At 39.9% G+C, this 24,192-nt stretch overlaps 1 protein-coding gene across 2 annotated transcripts in view; it reads right to left on the reverse strand.

The window, feature by feature from the left end:
• The window catches only part of syngap1b (synaptic Ras GTPase activating protein 1b), a 277,859-nt gene that overhangs the window by 37,317 nt on the left and 216,350 nt on the right, over nucleotides 1-24,192 (reverse strand). For both annotated transcript variants that reach the window (XM_030158020.1, XM_030158019.1), the window contains exons 4-11: nucleotides 23,500-23,621; nucleotides 9,734-9,887; nucleotides 9,335-9,433; nucleotides 4,543-4,782; nucleotides 2,857-3,192; nucleotides 2,605-2,749; nucleotides 461-605; nucleotides 110-346 (exon numbers count right to left, since the gene is read on the reverse strand). In XM_030158020.1, coding sequence (XP_030013880.1) covers nucleotides 110-346; nucleotides 461-605; nucleotides 2,605-2,749; nucleotides 2,857-3,192; nucleotides 4,543-4,782; nucleotides 9,335-9,433; nucleotides 9,734-9,887; nucleotides 23,500-23,621 — 1,478 coding nt within the window. The remainder of the gene's footprint in view (nucleotides 1-109; nucleotides 347-460; nucleotides 606-2,604; nucleotides 2,750-2,856; nucleotides 3,193-4,542; nucleotides 4,783-9,334; nucleotides 9,434-9,733; nucleotides 9,888-23,499; nucleotides 23,622-24,192) is intronic.

Here is a 24,192-nt window from a genome sequence, read left to right on the forward strand (position 1 = left end):
TTTCTCTCACCGTTCTCTATCCATGCTATATGATTTCACTCATTATGCACAAGAGTTGCTGTTGATGACAAACCACAGATGTACAAAATGGAATGAAAATACTACTGACTTGGAGAAGTTGGCCAGGTTCTGCACTACTTTAGCGATGAGGGTGAGTGTGCGTGATGTCTGTTCGTCTGGATATTCCTGCGTGAGGTTGAAGAGCGATGGTGACATTATGGCAGGGCATAGAAAACGCAGGAAGAGGGAACCACTGATGAGACGGTCAGCGATGTCTTCCCGACCCCTCTCAGCACAGCGAACTCTCCAGGAGGCAAACACTTCCTTCAGCTCTCGGGGAAACACACTGTAAGGATCAGAAACAAGGCAGGCATCATTCACCGGTGACGGCTCATGTACAGTAACTACACCACAGCACAGCACTAGCAAACCTTACAAACAATCAGGTGGATTTACTCACCAATGGGAGTTTACGATCTTGCAGAGTGCCAGTTCACAGCACATTCTGAGATTGGCTTGGTGGTCTGGGAGTACAGAAGGTGGGGTCCTCATTGGGTCGACTTCGCAGTTTTCTTCAGATTCATACAAGGCCCTTATGAACTCCCCTTAAAACAGAAGCAAGTCCATTAGAAACAACAGAAAGGTGGAAATGATCCCCAGGAATGATCTGAGTGCCCTTAATAAACAGACTGATCTTTAAAAGGAAATGTACTGAAAGGCAACATAACCCCTCCAGGAGTTCAGATAAATAGCTGCTGGTGATTTAACATGTCTTTCTGAATATTTGGTACTGACTCCTGAGGAACATCGACAAATCTCACTAAAACTATTGTGGCTGTATTTGTGTTTGTACTGTGGGATACAAGTCTGTTTAGTGATCTAGTCAATAGTTTTAGTGAAAAGTGCCACTTTTAATACCAAGCTCATTTAGTCTGAAATGTTCACAAAAGTGTATGTATAAAACTTCCCTCATACCATAGTCCACCCCCCCCAAAACAAACAAACAAACAAACAACCAACCAACCAAACAAACAAACAAACAAACAAACAAACAAGTGGACTTGGCCCAGACTAACCTGTATCATAGTCTGGTTTGGTTGAAAACACCTTTCGACATGGTTCTGATCAATTCCAGGGAGTTCACTTTTAATCATTAAACAGAAGATACTAAATAATATTGATGCATTTGGTGGCAGTGCCAGATAAATAGTATAATCGAAGCGAAATGAATCTGTTCAATCATTTTTCTCTGTTCATAAAATAGGCTACACACCAATCAGTAGAGGAAAGGATTTTCAGAGACCAGGAGCAAACCAAAACTAACATCAGACATGTAGACGCTGAAATCAAAATATGAGCCTTGGTTCAGGCCTTGAAAAAGACTTCTGAATGTGAAAAGGGCCTTGGATGTCTGTATTACTGTTGTTTCATAAAAGCCAAACCAGGAGCAAGGACTTTCTATAAATAGACAATGTTCTGTGTTCCTGTCATTTACGTCATAAATCAACTATAGGTGTATTCAGATACATTCGCTGTCCTTGAATCATCATCGGTTTATGCAGGTTTCTCAGTTGCCAGTGTCGGCTCATTCAGTACAGTTTATTTTCATTTCAGAGCTGCAGGATGTGTCTTTGTGTAATAAATAATACAACTGCACACAAGAGGGCAGCAGTTTTAGTGGTTATGGTATCTCAGGTTTCTGTCTCAGGTAGAGTGAGGGGAGGTTGTTGATTTATTTGTGGCTGAATGTCTTTGGTTTGTTCTGACAGAATCAGTGCACAAACAACCACACACACTATTAGTCTGTACTCAGCACATTTGTATTCACAAAAGTCTCAGTTTGGTAGACGTAATTCCAACCATTTCTGATATATACACAAAGAGGATTTTTTTTTTTTTTTTGCAGTTGAGATATATTAAAATTTTTATAAAACATTGATCGGTAAATAACACAACCAATAACAACCAATAATTAATTTTTTGAAGTGGTGGCTGTACAACTGTTCTGCATTTTTATTTTTTAAATTACATTGTTGTGTGAAATTTTCTTCATAAGTGACATATAAATTCTTGCGTTTTGGCCAAAAAAATGTCTTGCGAGTTTTCAGTTCTCCTGACCTTTGGCAAAAAATTAATGGAAATAAGAAATAGGGGGGAAAAAACCCTATTTCTTAGAACACAAATGTGAAGCATACTGGAGCAGAGTGGGAAATATCTGCATGTTCTTAAATTAAATACTGTGTGCGACCAAAAGACGATGTTTTCAACAAAGGACCAACTGATCACAATTATTGAAGGAATATATGCAATGGAAAAAATAACTCACAAACTGCAACTACAAGAAGCACAAATGGACAAAAAATAGAATAAATGGACTGATTACAGAACCCAGAATGGTGGAAGGACTGAATAACATGACTGTAGTGTCTTGTAGTGTAGTGTTGTGTACCCAAGCAAGGTTTGTTTGTTCGCTTTTTGTTGTTTTTGCTGATTCTACAGTATGTTCATGAAATTTCAATAAAAAGTTGAGTGAAAAGAAAAAAAAAGTTTATGTGCTGAATTTTACCTGGTTATTGGTGGGACGACTACACAGACAGAACTCACCTATAGCGTCCTTGAGGTACTTATGTCCTATCAGTTTGAGGTACTCTTCTATGGCTTTGGTGGCCAGAGTGTTCTCTCTGAAGATAAGGTGTTCTCGGTCGATGAATCTGTCTACCTCACACATGGCCATGTCTGACAGGAAATCCTGGACAAAGGGAAGTGAGTGGTCTACTTTAACAGTGTTTACAGATCTGACAGGTGTATGTTCTTGGGTGGATCAGTGTGATTTGTAGTATGTGGGTGTCCTCGTACCTTGGCCTTCCCCGTGCTCTGCAGGATGTGCACCAGTGCACAGGCCACCTCCTCTTTACTCTTAACGCTCAGAACTGGCTCCAGAACAGCACACAGGGTGCGGTAGTTATTGGTGACGTACTCCGCAAACTCTTTGTAGAGCTCCATGGGGAGGATGTTCATGGTCTGAAAGCGGGATTTGAGGCGTAGGGATGCGTTGATGATCTTGCCCCCTCCCACACCGGCCCCCTTGGTGAGGACGCTGGGCTGGATGACGGGGTACCACTGCTCCACAAACTGGCGCCCGGTGATGCTGGAGATGGGGATGCTGACCAGGCCTAAGTATGTGCTCTTTTCCTTGAGGGGAGAGACAGATTTAGTTTGTGATGAGCACAGACCAAAAGTTTTCTTACTAAACTGTTACGCACTTTCCAAAAACATTCTGAAAGTCTGCAGTGTCAAAAAAATTTCACGTAAAAGCTTGAGTGGTGAATAAATGATGAGTAGCAAGACTAACAATGAATCCCAGAGTGTCTTTTCACACTAGAAGAGTTGTTTTTGCACGAACAAAAGCAAAAAAGGCCAAAATGGTATGAACTTTCCTGCTCCACTAAATAAAAAGGTCATAATACAGAGCATCTGCAGGGAGCTCATTAACATGTGTCTGAATAACAATGACTGTGAAGAGTCAATACTTCATGTAATTACTAAGGATTTTCTGTTTCTTTTGGTGTTTTGTTGTTGTTTTTGGAGACTAGCTAGTTCTATGGCATGAATACTTTTTGTGAAGGGGACACAGAAAGTTTAAGTCTAGAGTTTTTTTTGGATATGTTCATGCTTTGCAACCATTTTGCACAAAATAATAATCTCTCTGGGAGGAAACATGTGTTCCGTACATAATTTATGCCGTGGAGTCAGTTTGGCTTTATGCAATACATTACATTATATATCACTGCATTATTTTCAGTTTTTTGATGAAAGAACGTTTAGATTATAATGATGAGTTAGAAAATAATACATTCTATTATTAGAATATAATTAGAGTACCACTACAGCTACTCTCAAACCAAACCTGTAGTCATAATGTAATGCGATGTAAACACACTGCAGTGGGACGAGTAAGAGTGTAATGGCTGGATGTGAATGAATTTTTTATGTAGATGGAGTTATGACAATGCATTTTTTGTGCTTTTTATAAGTTTTAGTTTTTATCAATGTCGTTTTTTTTAATGATAACATGAGCCTGCCCAGGGACTACAGGTGGAAATTAGCACTAATGCTACAACCTGGCACACTACATCTCCTTTTTAAGGTTAATGTATATTGTGCATTGTCCCTGTCTAAATAAATAAATAAAATGAAATGAAAATGAAATGTAATATATTTTAAAATAATTACTTTTACTATGAAAAAATCTCAAATAATGTGGAAAGTGTCCAAACATAATGATTTACTATCTCAAATAATTATATGCTTTGTTGAGAGTGTGTCAATACAGACATGTCACTAGTCATTGCTTTAAAATTCCATCTAAACTATCTTCCTCTTGTCATGACAGTGGGATAAATGGGCTTACATTCAATAAGGAATATTAAGACAAAGTCAGAATTCTTCTGTAGCTGTCATGTAAGATGATATGATTCTTTATTTTATCCTAAATAGAAATGTAAAATTTGACACTGATCCTTTTTTCAGCCGTGGCTTTACCTTGCGTCTCTTCTTGTCCGTCTCTTTGTACAGATGAAGGCGTAGGTTGCGGACAGCTGGTAGGTTGTTGAATTCAAAGTGCTCGCCCCAGAAAACGGTGTCGGTTCGGGGCTTGCTGGTGGTGCGTGCGTACAGCATGTCGTCCAGACAAAGTTCGCAGTAGTAGCGTTTCTTGGCTGGAAGCTCACGGGCCTCGATGATCCACAGTTTGAGCACATTGTCCACCCTCCGGCTGTTGTCCTGCGTGAACACGAAGTCAGGGTCAAACGAGGTCAAAACCTGCTGTATATCTGTATGAAGTGCTTCTAAGAAACAGGGTTATCTACAAAGGTTAACAGAGAGCAGATGAAATGTGAGCAGAAAAGACAACAAACAGCAAAGGGAAAAAAAAATTGTTGCAATATACACAGCCAGAGACGACGTGTGGAATATCAGACAACAGCAGGTCAGCCTGCAGGAGGAGAAAGAAGATGACAGGGAAGCATGACGAGGTGGGGGTTGGAGCTGTTACTGTAGATAAATTACTCTCAAACCTGGACATGAATGCAGAGACAGCATGACAAAAGAAAGAAGAAAAAGGAAAATGATAGGAGCAGAGCATGGTCTCACTACAGGAACAAGTAATCCACTTAAATGCAGAAAGAGACAAAATGACACAATGCACATGTGCCACCAAGACAAGGGACAAACAATGGTGGTGATGTTGCCGTCAACAGCTACACTTCCTAATCATGATCACAAAGCCCAGGCTACATTTGACCCCCCCCCCCCCCCCCCCCCCCATGGGAGGACAGAGCACTGTGGTGATTGCAGAGCGATGTTTCAGTAAGTGGGGGCTGAGCCGTTTCAATCGGGCCACAAATGCCATTGTTGTTGGCCCCCTGTTTGCTTCAGACTATTTAAAGCCTAATATAGAAAGCTCAATCCACAAGCATCTGTGAGATCCAAGGTTCTTAAGTTCTCCATTTGTATGCTCCCTGATACTCAGTGCCAAACAAACGGCATAATTAATTCCAAAGCTCTGAGTTTGAATGTGTTGGGCATCTGGTGGCTCAGTTTGTTCGTGCACATACAGAGCAGCAGCACCAGCGTGGGCTCCAGTCCTCACTGTGGTACCATCATACATGTTCCCTGGTGTTACTTAGACACCATCTAACTTTTACTGTTAAAGCTAAAAACATTAAAGAGTTCCTTTAGATAAATTCAAATTAAAAGGCTCCTGAAAGTTGGAATGATAATGATGGAATGTCATTTTTGTCTCTGTAATCAGCCTTCTGTCTTTCCATGCATCTGGTCTGAGATGCACTGTGCGTTGTTCAGAAGTGAGTAGGGGAAGGTTTTTGCAGACAGAGCCCCTGTGTGGAGTCCTTGGAGCTCCATGACTCAGCCAGGAACCCCACGGTCCGAGCATCTGGACCACGCAGTCAGCCCGGCCCATGTTTCATCTCAGTTTGGCATAATAACTCTGAGCTCTTGGTTGCCATCAAAACTGCTTATCTCACATGCCTGTTTGCTTGTTCAATAAAAACAGAGAGGTAAGATGTTGAGCAGTTATACAGAGCTGTGAAATTGGAATTAAAGTTGGGCTATGGGTTTTATCAGAGGGTATAAAAAAAGGCTGACATTTCTTTTAGGTTTTAGGTGTGAAAATCTAAACGAAATTACGTTAAAGCTGCACTAGGCAAGATATCTTTAGGTATGAAATTTATGTGCATAAAAATTTTAAGCTGAACTGTGATAAAAGAACAGCGTCCCATAAGTATTAAAGGGGCAACCTGTAGTATTTTTGTTAAAAAGGTATCTTTTAGAAGACACATATTCAAGAGTCTGAGGAGGCAGCATTTTAGCAGACAGTTGTGGTCTCGGTGTCCACATCCAAAGGGACGTCAGTTTGACTGAACAGAATATTTTAACCACTTTACCTCCTTGACATCAGAGAGCCCTGTCCAATAAGAGCTGAAGCCACTTGACAAAAACATTTTCATTCATTCATTTTACTTCACAGAGAACAGGAGTACTGTGTTCTGATGTCATTTTTGTGTTAGTGTGTGTTGGTTGCACAGTGGTATGTTAATTCAGATCTAAACCAACAAACTCTGAGGTAGTGACAGACATGATACTAGAGTCTGGTGGCATATAGGTCTGTTAGCTCACTTTTTTAGCAAATATATCAACCTCATCTGGAATGTTATAATGGATTTATAGAACAATATGAAGAATGTAAATGCCACTGTGCATTTTTTACTTCTTGCAACGCAGAGATATCCACTGAAGTTAGCATGCTAGCCATACAGCCACGTCCTCTTGGTAGTTCTTCTCAGTTCAACTGGACTGGTTGAGCTCTTCAAAAGAGCTCAACCAGTCCAGTTCAACCAAGAAGAACTACCAAGAAGAATGATGACCTGAGCAAATGAGAACCTACACCGACAGATAGCCATGGTTTTTCCTGTATTACCTTATAGTAGTACTTTGTGCATTCTGGAGTGGATAGGTGTCACTTTAGCCTCCAGTCTGCCCAGACCACTGCTCAGAGGACTGGGTACTGCACGGATGTACTGAATACTGAATACAGTACTGATCCTCAACCTTTTCCCCATTTCCCCCAGTGGACATTCTCATGGTCTCAAAAAGCTTTTTCCCCACTGACCACAATAATAAAAGAGATGTCTGCAAAACTGCAGACTGGAAAGCTTCATCTTCACAAAAGTCAGACATCTGTCATCTTTACAATAGTTATTGTTCCAAGTGGGACTGGTTTACCAGTACAGAAGACTCCGTAACACTTAAGTAAAACCAGATCCAGAGGGACTTCGTAACATATGCAGCAGTGAGTGACTTTCAGTTGCAAAGAAGGGCTGCCATTTTGGAGTTCAGCATCCATTTGTAAAACTGCATCTTTGGGCAACTAAGAGAAGCTAGACTTCAGGATCTTCTGGCTGGATAAAGTCCGCATGTGGAGGAGATGGTTGTTGATGGACAGGTTGTTCTGTCTGCTAAAAAACTAAGGTTTGCCCATATTTTTTGGGACTGTCAGGTTATAAGACCTTATTGGGAAGAGATCCACAAACACATACAAAATGTATTTAATGTAAACATTCTGTTTAAATGTGAAACTGTATTTGGGCAATCTACTGTTTGAGTCATGGAACATTAAAGACAAAAAATCACCGGCTATGCTGTTGGCAGCCAGTAAGAAATCTGTTACGAGGAAATGGTTAAAAGTAGAACCACCCACCATTAATGAATGGATTGGAATTGTCTATGAGATTTATGTTATGGAGAAGATATCCTTTTCCCTCAGAGTTGAAAAAGAAAAATTTTATAATATCTGGTCCAAATGGGCTGAGTATGTAAAACCAATCAGATCTGATTTCATTTGATTGTATTTGTGCTTTGTGTGAACCTATCTGCTTTTATGTGAGGTTGTGATTGTATGAGGTGGTACGCTCCCCTGTTCTGTTTTGTTGTATTATTGTTTCAACTGAAATTAATGGTCCATAAAAGGAAATTCTAGGAAGGCAATATGGATATAATCATCGAAGAATTCTATATCCACCCTGTTTTGTTTTCTTGAATGATTAAGGCTGTAATTAATATATGTGATGGACACTTGCCTTTCCAATAAAAAGAGAATAAAAAAAAAAAAAAAACAACTAAGGTTTGCATCACAAGTGAAACCACATTTTTGATATTTCTATTTTCAGTTTCCACTCCTAGTTTGGTCAAGTTTCCCCATCAAAAAGGAAAGGATCACAGATTAGGTTGAAATAAACCCTTTCAAAACAGTCACAATGAAAACTTTTCTGTCAGAAAGGAAACATTATGCCCTGGAGGTTGGAATCTACCCTTATGTCAGTCATGTAGGAAAGGTCATCTATGAGAGGGAAATAAACAGTCATGATGGCGGAGCTTGTGTCAAGTGACTATTATTGCTATCGCTGCCATGTGAAAACCATGTTCAGGAGCAAAGACAAGAAGCCATAGAAGCAGAATGAGAGTTCATGTTGGAGCTGCTTTCTCCTGATGGAGGCTGCTCTTGGCAAGAATGGGAATGAATTTTGACACTGTTTCTTTTTACACCAGTAAATTGGCCTCGGCCGTGTTTCTATCAACATGTTTTTACAATCTGAGGAATCACATGACAAAAAGCACAATTTTACAACACTTCAGTTTTCACTAGAATGTTTTCATGCTTGCTTGAGATGGTTTTTAACTAGCCGTTTTTAAAGGAAAAAAAGCTCATGTAGTCAGTGTTGTTCTAATTCAGTCAGCAGAACAGAAATATGGGTGCGGTTCATAAACCAAGGCCACAGAAGCTTATAAATGTAATAGTAGAACATGTTATACTGCCCCCCCAACACCTACTGTTTATGGGATCTTAATTTTTAACAAACCAGACAAACGAACCAGATCTTTGGCTAAAAATGTGATGTTGCCAGTGTTGAGTCTTTTGCCTCTTCACCCTCCTCTATCCTTCGCTGTATACCACCGTCACCTGCTGTGGACGGCTTTATTTCCTCATTTGTCGCCATCAGACTTTTACAAACAGATTTTGGAGCCTCCACCCTAAAAAAGTAACCTGGTGCAGCTTTAATATTTGCTTGGAGAAGCTGTTAAATAGTTAAACACAGACACACACAAACAGACACGAGGATGGAGTTCACACAGAGAAATGAAGCTCGTATTGAAAACAGACGACGACGGGAGACGGGGGAGGGGAGGAGAGAGAGAGACACACAGACAGAGGGACAGACTGGTTCTTCCTCTACCGCATCCCTTTCTCTCCCCTCACCTTGTTGGGCTTGACAGCTCTCTGCAGGTTCTCGATCCATTTGTCTCTCTCTGCAGCTGAGCGACACGCAAAGCACTTGGTTCCCGATGCTGTAGTCACCTGAGGTTATAGCCAATGGTAAATTCAACAACCACAGCCATTAGTTACCATGGAGACTGCAACCAAAGTGCCAAAACAATGTCTTGTATTCACTCTTAACCTCTGTCATGTACCACTAATGGAGAGGTGATGGAAAAGGCTGCTGCAGCAAATTAAGCACCAACTAGGGCTCATTTTCCAGCTCTTCAAATGTTAAATATAACAGTTCTCATCACCGCCACCGTTCAGGATGCTATGACAGGTTTGCTTCCATTTACTGCTCTGTACATTCGTGGCTGTTTGTTCACACTCTGCTCTTACCTCAAAGCAGTACTCCTGTCCCAGGATGCTGGAGTGGACCGGTTTGATGATGGCATCCTCATCCAGGGTGAGGTCCAGCGCCTCGGCAGCGCTGCTGGGAGACAGCAAGGACTCATGGGAATGGGACTCTTTGAAGCTCTGCATCAAACGGGTCCTGGGGAGTCATGAATATGGTTAGATGTGGAGAGGAGGGAGACGGTGGTAGTGAAGCAGGCATAATGCTTCAAAGCTGGAAACGAAAGGGAAAACATGATTGTACGGGCTGATTCTGTGTCCATTCTAAAATACATTGATTTATTTGAGTCTTATCTCACCTTCTCTTTACATTCATCTGTGTCTTAACACAGAGGTTCTCACATTTTGGAGCTGATGACAACATTTTTGAAGGACTTTGCCTTAATTCTAATACAGATTAAGCAGGTTCTTGCAAACATTAGTACTGTTTGATGCCATTAGAACTATCTGTAGTGTAAAACATTTTGAACTATATGCACTAGTTTCAGAGTGGCAATGTAGGGTCATAAGTTTAATACTAGAAACTTGGCAATTAGAAATGCAGTTAATGCAGTGTTTTTCAACCTTGGGGTCGGGACCCTGCATGGGGTCCCCCTGGAATTCAAATGGGGTTGCCTGAAATTTCCAGTAATTGATAAAAATAATAATAAAAACTTGCTATTAAAAACATATGGTGAGTTGACAGAGACAATCACAATCCATAAAAGACATGACAAACTGTGAGGCTGAAACTGAAGCACTGTGGTACTGTTTATCTTTCAAATGTTCTTTGTGGCTGGTTTCAGATGCTGCAGCTCTTTCATAATTCATAGGTTGAGTTCTTGTTTGTTCAGTATTAACTGTCAGCCTTGTAAATCCAAGCTGGACTGACTGTACATATCCTGACCAAGGAAAATAAAATTCTCCCTTTGTGCAGTAATCTACACCTGGCTTTTCTGCCTCCATCCATAATAATATACATTATAGAGACTAAATGTTGTCTAAAATTTACGTTTATTTGCAACATAGTATAGAAAACTATTACATGATCGAAGACAAATTAATTTTAGCCCAAAAATAAAAGTCTCTGTTTTGAATGTCTGGGGTCGCCAGAAATTTGTGATGTTAAAATGGGGTCAAAAAAGGTTGGAAACCACTGAGTTAATGTTAGATAACTCAGTTTCTGAGTTGAAATGATCCAGATCCATGATAAGAGCCTATACATAGATTCATATCAAGGTTCAAGGTCCATTTATTGTTATTCATTCAGTGCAGCACATGAAAAACAAAATGTGTATTCAGGTCCCAGTAATAAGATAAGAATAGGATTAAATCAATTTATAAATAAAATAGTAAAAATATCTAAAAAAAAAAACCCAAACAAACAAACAAAAAAAAACAGACATACAAAAACACCTAAAACACATGATTATTATACACATACGTAAAGGACTAAGGTCAGACACTCAATGAAACTTGCTTCTTTGTTATTTAGTGCCTCTTTTTTATGAATGATGCAGCATGGTTATTATTACACCATCAATATTTCATAGAACTGTTAGCAGTGGGTTGTGGCCCCCCAGGGGTCCTCAGACCATACCTTGAGAATTACTGTAATAACCAGTGCAGGCATATGGAAGCTGTAGATGCAGCAGGAATAGGAGTAAACCTATCCCTTGATAATATGAATATCTAGTAAAATATGAACTTCTAGCACTTATGAACACTTTTTTTTCCAACCCAAAACAGAAAAACAGCTGTTAAATGTGCATTATGTAAATTTGTACTGACAGATTCATCCATATGAAGCCTAAATGGTTTATTCTATTAAACAACCCCACTATCAGGTTTACATCTATGGACTTAGAACTAGCAGCATGGTATCACTGATATATTTGCTTATGCAGGGTGTGTCAAAAAAACTATACATTTCTGCATTTGATCATTTTTGGAATTTTCTTTTATGGATGTCGGTAGGTAGGGGATTGGTGGATATTTGTCCATATTTACACACCCAGGTTTTCATGCATGAGTGAGCAGGGGCAAATTGTTGTTAATCCAAGTTAAAACTGTTTTGTGCAAAGTAGTGGTGGGATTAAAATCCAGTCAAAGGGTTAGGGTTAACCCCCAACCCTAACCTGAACTTGGTCTGTCCTCAGTGACATTTTCAGGCCTAAACAAGTTGAATTAACTCTGAAAGGCAGGAACAGCTGCCATGGGTAAAGAAATGAAACTGACATGGTGGCCAAAGTGTTAATGCTGTAACCTGGCAATTTTGTGGAAAACAAGATGGATGCCCTTTGTCCCCTCCCATGACCTATGATTGGATTTAAATCCCACCACTACTTAGCGCAAACCAGTTTTAACTTGGATTAGCAACAATTTGCCCCTGCTCACTCATGCATGAATACCTGGGTCTGTAAATTTGGACAAATATCCACCAATCCCCTACCTACCGATATCCATAAAAGAAAATTCCAAAAATTATCAAATGACGAAACTCAGGGTAATTTTTCAAAATGTATATATTTTTTTGATACACCCTGTATTTAGCAGTTTCACTTGGACTAATATTTGCAGATCTCTAGCATTTTCCTCCAGACAAGAACAAACACGTAAACTTAAATGAGTGGGAATTAGTGAGAGTGAAGAAAACACTGCAGGTAATTTAAAATCTTATTCACATGTAATAATAATATTTTAGAATTTACCATTTTAACCACCATTTGAGTGACAGATGATGGACAAACCTATCCATTAGATGCATCTTTATAAAATCAAGCAGACTGAATGAATTACAAAGTGTCTTTCCCTGCAAATTGAAGTCCTTATTATAGGCGCCTTCAAAATGCAAATTAGATTCAAGACCATTTGTTTAACAGCGTGTTCAACTTCTGTCTAATTTTGGAGTTTTGTTTAATCAAACATGTATGTGTGAAACTCATGGTTTGCAGGATGATTTGTTGTACAGATGTATTCACTGTTTTTTTTTTTTTTTCACATATGCAGCTGTCTTTAAAGATACAATAGTTTCAGTTTCTCTGAATTATTTGGCTCCAGGTAAAAATATTCAAACTTGACATATAATATTCTAAAATATTCTTAATAATCCCATTAATCCTGCCAGACAGAGCAGTAATAAATGAAAAGGGTTTTTTATCAAATCCTCATCCATCACGTTCACCTAAACACAGTTCTGCTGCACAAACACGTCTGCATGCATTAAGCACAACCACAACATCAAGCACAACATACAGTACGATGTGATGACAGTGGATCTAACCAGAACCAGGGCTTCTCAGGTACCGTATGATGCAGCCCAAAGAAAAATGAAAATGAGGAAAAGAAAAAATGATGGATATCGATATCGTCCCTGCTGCATCCAACCGTCAACTCATCCCCTGCACGCTTTTGTCTACATTCAATCACAACGTTCATCAACACAGCACTGATCACATGTAGGGGGTGGGAGGTGGGGGGGGGGGGGGGGCGGGTGATAAAAATAGACCTAAAGGCATGAGTCAGATTGAGAAGAGAGGGAGAGAGAGAGCGAGGGGGGTGGGGGAGGTCATGGCAGGGAAGGGAAGATGGAGGGAAAAGAATGAACAGTGGGAGATCCAGGGAGGACCCACCCCCCAAGGAAATGATGATTATGTAAACAGCAGAAGAGCAAAGTGAGAGTGGATTAAGATGAGGAGAACGGCAGGAGGATGGAAGGCAGTCGGAGGGATGGAGGATCTGACGAGAGGGAGGATAAGTGTGATATCTGTCAAAGATCTTTTTCAGGACATGAACTGAAAAATGAGCCAAACAATGATGAGATTCAACATCTACTTTCACAGTTAAAAAAGACTAGATTACTCCAATTTTAGTTTAGAACCGACAGAAAATAATGTAGGGATTTCAGAACTATTCCTTGTGTATGTTTACAGACATATGACCTTAGAAAACGGGGAGAAAGGGTCAACATTAGATAAGAACAGAGACTCAAACAAAGCTTTTTTTTTTTACTTTTACTGTTTCTGTACAGCCATCCTATTACAACTTTTTTTTTTTCTTAAGATTCCACTTTATGTGATAATGATAATAAAATGTGGCAGGAGAGGCTTGTACAGATTCATCTTTGATAAATCCCAGATGAAGAACAATGTGAGCCAAAGTCCCATTTGGTTTGAAAAGGCTTCTATCACAGACAGTAGAACAGACCTGTCATCACCCTGTGAAACAGGCTGTACATAAAGATGTACATGACAATTACTGCTTCCTCCTGTTGTGTAAAACTCTCAGATATGTTGATTGTGTGACAGTTTAGAGTCTGTGCAGACATACAGTAAGACAGACAGACCATGAAGTCATGTCCATCCTCCTGACGCATCATTGGTTGACGCTGAAGACTAACAGGGAGGAAGACTCTCCAAACTATAGTTGGAAAACAACCACATTCACACTGAAACTGACACTTAGATTTAAAACTACCCCAAACTGATTTTAGCATAATGCAAATATAAGTATCTTTGTGTTTGACATTTATGAATGCCTCAGGCAACAAAAGCCCAGTAAGAACGAGGAGCCCGAGGGGCTACCATGGAAGGACAAGCCCTTGCATGGCATGTACCAACGGCAAATTGAGGAAGTGGCTGATATCGAGAAAACATATCAGTGGCTGGAAAAGGCTGGATTGAAAGATAGCACAGAGACATTACTCATGGACAAGAACAGGCCCTGAACACCAGAGCAATAGAGGCCGGGGTCTACCACACCAGACCCCAGGTGTAGGCTGTGTAGAGAAGCCCCTGAGACAGTCCAGCACATCACAGCAGGGTGTAAGATGTTGGCAGGCAAGGCAAGGCATACATGGAGCGGCATAACCAGGTAGTGGGCATAGTGTACAGGAACATCTGTACTGAGTATGGACTGGAGGTCCCAGGGTCCAGATGGGAGACACCCCCAAAGGTGATCCAGAACAAATAGGCCAAGATCCTGTGGGACTTCCACATCCACACCGACAAGATGGTGATGGCCAATCAGCCTGACATAGTGGTGGTGGATAAACATCAGAAGACAGTGGTAGTGATAGATGTAGCAATCCAAAGTGATAGCAACATCAGAAAGAAAGAACACGAGAAGCTCAAGAAATACCAAGGGCCGAAAGAGGAGATCGAGAAAATGTGGGGTGTGAAGGAACAGTAGTCCCAGTGGTGATTGGGGCACAAGGGGCAATAACCCCCAAGCTGAAAGTATGGCTCTAGCAGATACCAGGAGCAACATCAGAGATCTGAGTCCAAAAGAGTGCAGTCCTAGGAACAGCTAAGATCCTGTGCAGAACCCTCAGGTTCCCAGGCCTCTGGTAGAGGACCCGAGTCCGAAGGAGACACCACCCAGATGTATATATGTATCAAATTAATGTAGCTGTGTCAGTAGTAGTAGGAAATACTACTCATTACTGTTAGCTCCTAAAGTTCAACTTGGAGGTATCTGTCAATCAAACACACCTCAGAGCTTTCTATCAGCACCAAAAATCTTATTAATTTAACAAATGACCACCTGTACTCAGATAAAGTGAAGCAGATGGGATGTTTTTGAATGAAACTCAGTTGGAGCTATTGTTTTTAATTTTGTTTCTGTCTGTGTGTGTGTGTGTGTGTGTGTGTGTGTGTGGTCACCAAAAATTAGACAGCATCATAAACCAAACTTCAAAACCTTGTTTGTCTACAACTAGTCAATAGTTACATTAGCATTCACTTTGCATCATTATAGTATGTACTTAGCTGGTTACAGCTGAAAGTCCTACAAAAATACCTGCCCCTGAGACCGGATGACCCCAGAAGCCTAGCTGCTGTGTCTAACTGCCTCAATGATGTAAGCCGTTGGATGGCCCAGAACTTCCTTCAACTAAACAGCTCCAAATCAGAAGTCCTACTGTTCGGTCCACCAAACTCCACCATTGCAATAAAAAATAGCCTCGGTCCCCTCTCCTCAAACATTACTCCCACCGCAAGAAATCTCGGGGTAATATTTGACTCAGACCTCTCCTTCCAACTACACATTAATAAAATTATACAATCCTGTTTCCTCCAGCTACGAACTATTTCCAAAATCAAACCAATAGTCCCACACCACAACCTAGAAACAATCATCCACTCATTCATATTCAGCAGACTTGACTACTGTAATTCTTTTCTGTCCGGCATCAGCCAAAAATCACTGTCTCGCCTCCAATTGGTCCAGAACGCAGCAGCTAGGCTTCTCACTGGTTTTAGCAGACACCATCATATCACTCCCATCCTCGCATCCCTCCACTGGCTCCCTGTATGTTTTAGAATTGATTTTAAGATTTTACTGATCACTTTTAAAGCTCGAATGGGCCTGGCCCCAAGTTATATACAAGAAATGTTAATTGACTATGAGCCAGCACGCAGCCTTAGATCCTCGGGCAGAGGGCTCCTAGCTGTTCCGAAGTCGAGGCTTAAATCAAAAGGTGACCGGGCATTTTCCATCAGGGCCCCTCAACTTTGGAACGGCCTGCCCGAGGAGATAAGGCTTGCGGAATCAGTAACATCTTTTAAATCACTTCTTAAAACACATTTTTATAGAATTGCTTTTATGTGATGTCTACTGCCTTTTTAACCTTAATTTTTAGTTTTAATTTTAAATTTGATCTTGTTTGATAATTAACTTGTTCATACATCTCTCTAATTGTGTTGCTTCTGTTTTAGTGTTTTTATTTTATTTTCTTCGTGTATCCTGCTGTTGTGCCCTCTGTCAAAGCACTTTGTAAACTTTGTTTTTAAAGGTGCTATACAAATAAAGTTATTATTATTAAAAATACTTCCTGACTGTGTGTCAGAGTGAATAAAAACTATAATAAAATACTGCGCAAATGTCGGAGTCCGCCTCTGAATATACATCTTCATTCTCATTGTCTCAAAAAAATACAGGAAATAAGTGCACAGCCTTAAAAGACACATAAAAAACTGAAATAAATGTGTTGTAAAGGTTAACTTGACCATTTATTGTGACCTCTAACCCCATGACAAGAAACAGCAAAAAAAGCTAGAGACATCTGACGTGTTGAATGAAAGCTGGTATAAAACATCAGAAAATTCTCATATTGTCTGAACAAAAGGGTTAGAGACATGTTAAGTGCAGAAGGAGGTCACACTAAATATGACCACTTTAGTTCATAGCAGCTGTTTTTAAGCTGGAACTGTAGTTTTTCCTGCTTTTCATACTTCACATATATCACAGTTGGATGTAAATACAGACACTAACAAATGCATATGTGTGGACATTAGAAGTCTAATAAACCAACAAACAATGTTGGACTGGGACTTTTCACAGTATCAACAATAAGAAACACTGAGTGTTCACATCAGGCTTCTTCACAAATGAGAACTACAGAATCAGGTATTAATTCTCTGTACTTATTCAACTAGCCCACCCAGGGACGAGGAAATACTTCATTTATTTTTAGTTTCAGACTACTGAACTGCTCCATCACCCATATACTGCCCCACAGACTGTCCACCACACACCTGAACAGATCATGATGCTGCTAAAGTCACTACTGCCACTTTATTTCACTGTTGCTGCTGCTACAAGCACTATCACTTTAACTGTACTGTTGCTACATACTGTGTAATTTTGTACATAATATGTAGTAATACGTACTACATATTAAGAAGTTATTTTTTTTAATTTTTTGCATATTTTATGGTAGTATTCATTCTATCCCATTTACCCTTTATATATTTTATATTTTACCATTTTATCTTTCTCATGCTACAAAACTGAGACCTGGGTAACTATATTCAGTTCTATCATAGATTGAATGACAATAAAGCTGAGTCTGAGTCTGAACCACACCAAAGTTTTTTATATGTAAATATGTCTATGTTATCATTTGATTCACAGTTTCTATACGATATCCTCAGTCTGTGTGAAAGCTCAGGGCAGATAGATAGATAGATAGATAGATAGATAGATAGATAGATAGATAGACAGACAGACAGACAGACAGACAGACAGACAGACAATAGAAAAACAAAAAAATATATGAAAAAAAAATATATATATAATATGTACAGTCGAAGTAAAGTAAGAATAGGATAAAAACACATGTAAGTATGCACAGCGTTCAATCATTTATTGCTCAGCAATATTAAAGAGTCTGATGGCAGCTGGCAGGAAAGACCTCCTGCTGCGCTCAGTCCTGGACTGAGAGGGGACCAGTCTGTGGCTGAAGGTGCTCTCTCTGAACACTTCAAGATGGTGAAGTGGGTGAGACGCATTGTTTGAAATAGAGTTAGTTTCCAGAGCATTCTCACCCCAGCCACCTGCTGAACTGTGTCCACTTCAGTCCTTCTTAATGAGTTTGTGAAGTCTGTTTTTATGTGAGGTGGGGGCTCCCTCTCCCCAACACACCACACACAGAACAGGACACTAGCCACCACAGTCTGGTAGAAGCTGCACAGAAGAGGCTTGAAGATGTTGAATGACCTTAGTCTCTGTAGAAAATAAAGTCAAACATGTCCTCAAGTCAATGCAACTTCAGGAATTTCAGAACTGCCTAGAAAAAATGTCTGTTTTCCTTAAACCATCGCTGGATAAAAACAGACGGGAAAACAAAGCAGACAGCAGATGTCTGACTGAAGACATCCAGAGTAAATCAGGGGTTCTGAAACTGGAAATCTGCAGCAAGGGCTTCAGTAAACAACCTAGACTTCACAAGGCTTTTGGCTTTTAGTCTGTGCTGTGTCTCCTCAGACTGATAATAAACATCCACCTCCTTCCCAGATGAATAAATCATGTGGAAACACACCATTGGCTGACACCTGGCTCAGAGAAGGTCTTAGCGCTCCACTGACTGCACTTCTGGCCTGTGTTTAGATTATCCAGATGACCTTAATCACAGTTTGTCTTTGCTATCGTCAGATGGGCCAAATGCCAGGGAGATGTCTTTAAGCTACTTCTATAGGTGGAAAACCATTTCCACACTGACTTCTGAAAGTGATGCTGTTGTAATCACCGAGGAAAAGGAAGAGACTAAGACCTTCAGATAAGAGTGTCATGGATTTTTAAGTCTTATGACATTTAAAAGGCTGCTTTCGCAACGCTGCGTGGGAAAAGGTTGTACAATTGTGGCATGAACGCTGTCAAATGAACTGGTCACTGGACTCAGGTGGTGCTTTTAAGGGAACTCGGCATGTGGTGGAACCATTAAGGAACAACCACGAGGAGTTTTAAAGCTCAGTCAATGCAGAGTTGACTTTCAGAGCTGTCCTTCTCATGTCTGTTTCACTACTTTTTCTGCCTATTCAGAAATTCTTTTAATTATATTGAATCAAAGAAAATAATCAATTGATTAATTGAATCCAAAAATAACGGATAGCTACAGTTCTAGACTTAAGCCCTGTGTATGTGTTTGTGTGTGTGTGTGTGTGTGTGTGTGTGTGTGTGTGTGGGTGGGTGGGGGGGCATCTACCTGATCTATTTCCATTCAGAGTCTAAGGCGTTACATCTGTAGAGTGTGGAACGTGGGTTCTACTTTCAGAACAGACTAATATGACGATGCTTAAATTGCATTATTCTGTGTCTGACCACAAAAGTGGCCTAAAAGTGAAGGAGCCGAGTGGAAATAATCCTGGAATCCTAATTTGACACTTTGGGATCATGATTTTGCACGATAGCAGCATTCAGAAAAGTCCAAGAGCCTCTGCATGAAAAATATGCGGAGGATGGACTATTTATTGACTATTAACTGAGGATTCACTGGCTATTTACTGACTATTTAGTGACACTTTATTGACCAATAACTGATGATTCACTTGCTGGCTATGTATTGACTATTTATGGACTATTTATTGACTATTAACTGACGATTGACTGGCTATTTATTGACTATTTACTGACTATTCAGTGGCTATTTACTGACTATTTACTGACCATTAACTGACGATTCACTGGCTATTTATTGACTATTTACTGACTATTCACTGACTATTCACTGGCTATTTACTGACTATTTATTGACTATATATTGACTATTACCTGATGATTCACTGGCTATTTACTGACTATTTATTGACTATTTACTTACTATTTACTGACTATTCACTGGCTATTTACTGACTATTAACTGATGATTCACTGGCTATTTACTGACTATTTATGGACAATTTATTGACTATTTACTGACTATTCACTGTTATTTATTGACTATTTACTGATTATTCACTGGCTATTTACTGACTATTTACTGACTATTCACTAATTATTTACTGACTAGTACTGATTATTTACCATCAAATGTATGAGAAAATAATTGAAAACATGTTCCAGAAAGAAAGGTAGGAAGAGCTTTAAGTATCTGATCTATGCTACGGAAAATACGCAAAATTTTCAAGAAATGTCCACACAGTAAAACATTCATTAAACATACGTTAAAAACAAGGGTTAAATTCTAAGCTGATCACAGTGACTCTAACCCGTCAGACCTCATGAATCATCTCCAGCTGATAGAACGACACGGGTCTGGGTTACTGAGGAGAACCTCTGTCCTGATCTATAATCCAGATTTACAAATACACAGGTCAGTTCAAACTTTACTCAAGCATTATCAACCTCTGGGATGAACTGCAATAAATGTTTGTGGTTCTAAGAGTAAATCATGGGTCCGGACCACCTAATGAGGTCTGAAAGCATCTGATGGAAGAGTCTGCAATGTGTATTTGTGTCCAATGTATTCTTCCACTTCTGAACAAATGACCTTCTCCTCAAACAAAACAGAAAAACCTACACAAACACAAACTGAAAATACTATTTGAGAAGGGTTTACTCTAGAATCTGCCTCGTAGCTCTTGGTGCTGAATAATGACAGAGCAGCTACAACTCTGCCCATGATACAGAGGAGGTATAATTAAGCAACTCTCCCACTGACTCATTATGGTCTGTACAGCCACCATATGGCTGTCTGGTGGTTGCCATGGTGAGAGCAGGATGTTTTTTCAGCTCACCGGCAGAGACAGAAACGACGCTGAGTGTTAGAGCTGTAAGTGACACAGCAGAGACTGCAGACGGGAGAATAAACAGCATTTAGAACACAGACACACCTCATAACAGATCACTTCTATTACTGTCTATGTGCCATTCAGGGTCATACAAGTGCAGCCAATCCCAGGATGCACTTTGGAGGAGTCGGGCTACGACCTCGACGCAACTCCGGTTTATCACAGGGTCTCGGAATAAAAACCAGCTACATTTATGAGAGCTGCTCCTGTTAATATCTGTTGGGATTTGACTGATTTATAGATGAGATTATGAGGAAACAGTACAGCACAGCGTTCGTTTTCAGGAGCAGGAGGCAAGTTATTTATTCAGTGTTTTTATCTCATGTCTTTAATAATCTGGATTCAGTGGTGGAGAGTAACAGTGACATGGAATTAAATTATAAAATACATGGAATCTTTTAGTGAAAAATAGTTATTCTTGGAGGCAAACATAAATTGTGCTTTTTTTTGCTTCTTCTCACTAGTTGCTTTTCCATTGGACATCTGCGCAAAACTTTACCGATTTTTACTAAATGTCACAAAAACAGAAGTGCGTAATGTCGGTTTTTCTATTAAATCACAAATGTGATAATTTGTTTATTTATTATCGCAAGACGACACGAGAAGTCATTCTATAAACGTGGCAATAAACATAAATACTGTGTTAATTTACAGATATATTCATTATTATTATATATTACCCCTCTATCCCATACTCATTCATTCATTCATTATCTGAACCCGCTTTATCCTCACTAGGGTCACATGGGTCGCTTGGAGCCTATCCCAGCTACTTACGGGCGAATCCTGTACTAAACTAAAAAATGATTTGGTTTCCTGATGTGTCCACACATACCGCGCCATGTTTCTTTTAAAACTCTTCTTCTTTGCTTGTTGTAACATCCGTCAACATCGTTTTTTTTTTTTTTTTTTATTCACGTGAGTTTAGTTGCAGAAAAAGATCTTTCCATTGCAGTTTTGTGTGATATACCATTTGCGCTACGCCCAAAAAACCACCTCTTGCCAAAAATTTTTAATTGAAAAATGAGAGTTTTGTCAAAGGGTCCTTTTTCCATTAGTTAAATTTTTATTCGCAAGTTATATTCACGCAATTTGAGGATCAATAGAAAAGCGACTAATGTTTGGGAGTGCCTTCTCTAGGAATATTTTGGGAAATACAGGTGAACAAAGTCTTTCTTTTATATCATCATGTGTCTCAGTCTGTACAAGTAGACAGACCCATTTATCCTTTATTCAGTCAAACTGTCACCTCTGGATTTGGAGGGCTGTTGTGTTTAACTTTGCACATGTCTCACTCAGACTAACTTTGTTTTCCACCTGACATTAGGTTTGTTCATTATTATACACTAGTGGTTCCCAACTCGTGACCCCATTTTAACATCACAAATTTCTGGCAACCCCTGACATTCAAAACAGAGCCTTTTTTTTTTTTTCTAAAATTAATTTGTTTTTGATCTTGTCATAGTTTTCTATACTATGTTGCAAATAAACATTAATTTTAGATGACATTTAGTCTATATAATGTATATAATTATGGATGGAGGCAGAAAAGCCAGGTGCAGATTACTGCACAAAGGGAGAATTTTTTTTTTCCTTGGTCAGGATATGTACAGTCAGTCCAGCTTGGATTTACAAGACTGACAATTAATACTGAATAAACAATAACTCAAATTATGAATTATGAAAGAGTTGCAGCATCTGAAACCAACCACAATGAACATTTGAAAGATAAATAGTACCACAGTGCTTCAGTTTCAGACTCAGAGTTTGTCATGTCTTTTATGTATTGGGATTGTCTCTGTCAACTCACCATATATTTTTTATTATTACGTTTTTTCTTATTTTTATCAATTACAAGAAATTTCAGGCGACCCCATTTGAATTCCAGGTGACCCCATGTGATCGCCTGACCCCAAGGTTGAAAAACACTGTTATACATTATAAAGATAAGTATGAGTGAAAATGTAGTAAAGGTTGAAATCGTTAATGAAAACTAATCAATAGTCAAATGTGGTAAGTTACATTAATTTAAAACATAAAAGGTTAATTCATTTTATTATCCCTGTAGGGAAGGTCTCAGCATTTTACCCAAAATGCACACACAGAGTATCTAGCATTAGCATTAGCATTAACACACACATTAGTATCAGTGAGCTGCCATTGAAGGTGAACATAAAGGTGAAGATAAACAAAACTAAGGAAAAGCGTTAAGACAAACCAGACATTAAGGGAAAACTGTAATGTACAAAACATCATCATGTTTCAACTTTACTGACACTGAAAACTGGTTTAATGCTCATCATTTTCAGTCTGTTGCTTTGATTTCATTTGAAATTAGAACACTGTGAGGTTCAGTTCCTTTTGCACAGATACAGCACAGTGATTTGCAGTTTTTCTAGATGTCTGTATAGATTCATTGCAGGTTTGACTGAAGCCAAAGTTAATTCTGTGAATATTTCTGATAAGTGTTTGTAGGGTTGTTTGACTTTAAATAAGCCAATAATGATCCCCTCTCCTTCGCTATATCTGAATTAACAACTGAAATGACAAAACTGATCAGACTCTAGATTGGTTTAAACTTGGAAAAAAAAACACTTTAATATTCTTAAGACTCTTGGATGCAGAAGTGTACAAACCAACAGGTTGAGGTGGGGTGGTGCGCCGCAGATGAACCCACACAAGAATGCTCAAACTGGTACTGACCTGTCCTGGTCGGCACTGCGGAAGCGGGGGAGGATCATGTGGCGGAAACTGCTGGTTCGGTCCAATTTGGGCTGACTCTTAGCCCTCTTGATGGAGCCCTTCAACCTTCTACTGAGGAAACTCTGCAGCGGGTGGAGGAGGAGAGCAACAACACAGATGGAGGAGGAGAAGGGGGATATGGACAGAGGAAAGGGAGGAAGGGGAGGAAGGGGAGGATGAGATAAGAGAGGAAGAGGAGGAGGAGGAAAAGGAGGAAGAGGAAGAGGAGGAAGGGGAGGATGAGATAAGAGAGGAAGAGGAGGAGGAGGAAAAGGAGGAAGAGGAAGAGGAGGAAGGGGAGGATGAGATAGAGGAGGAAGAGGTGAAGGAGAAAGAGGAGGACGAGGAAGGGGAGGATAAGATATGGGAGGAAGAGGAGAATGAGGAGAAGGAAGAGGAGGAAGGGGAGGATGAGATAGGGGAGGAAGAGGAGAAGGAGGAAGAGGAGGAAGGGGAGGATAAGATATGGGAGGAAGAGGAGAATGAGGAGAAGGAAGAGGAGGAAGGGGAGGATGAGATAGGGGAGGAAGAGGAGAAGGAGGAAGAGGAGGACGAGGAAGGGGAGGATGAGATAGGGGAGGAAGAGGAGGAGGAAAAGGAGGAAGGGAAGAATGGGATAGGGGAGGAAGAGGAAGACAAGGAGGAGGATGAGGA

This window comes from Sphaeramia orbicularis, chromosome 16, assembly GCF_902148855.1.
Source record: "Sphaeramia orbicularis chromosome 16, fSphaOr1.1, whole genome shotgun sequence".
In the NCBI taxonomy this organism is placed as follows: domain Eukaryota; kingdom Metazoa; phylum Chordata; class Actinopteri; order Kurtiformes; family Apogonidae; genus Sphaeramia; species Sphaeramia orbicularis.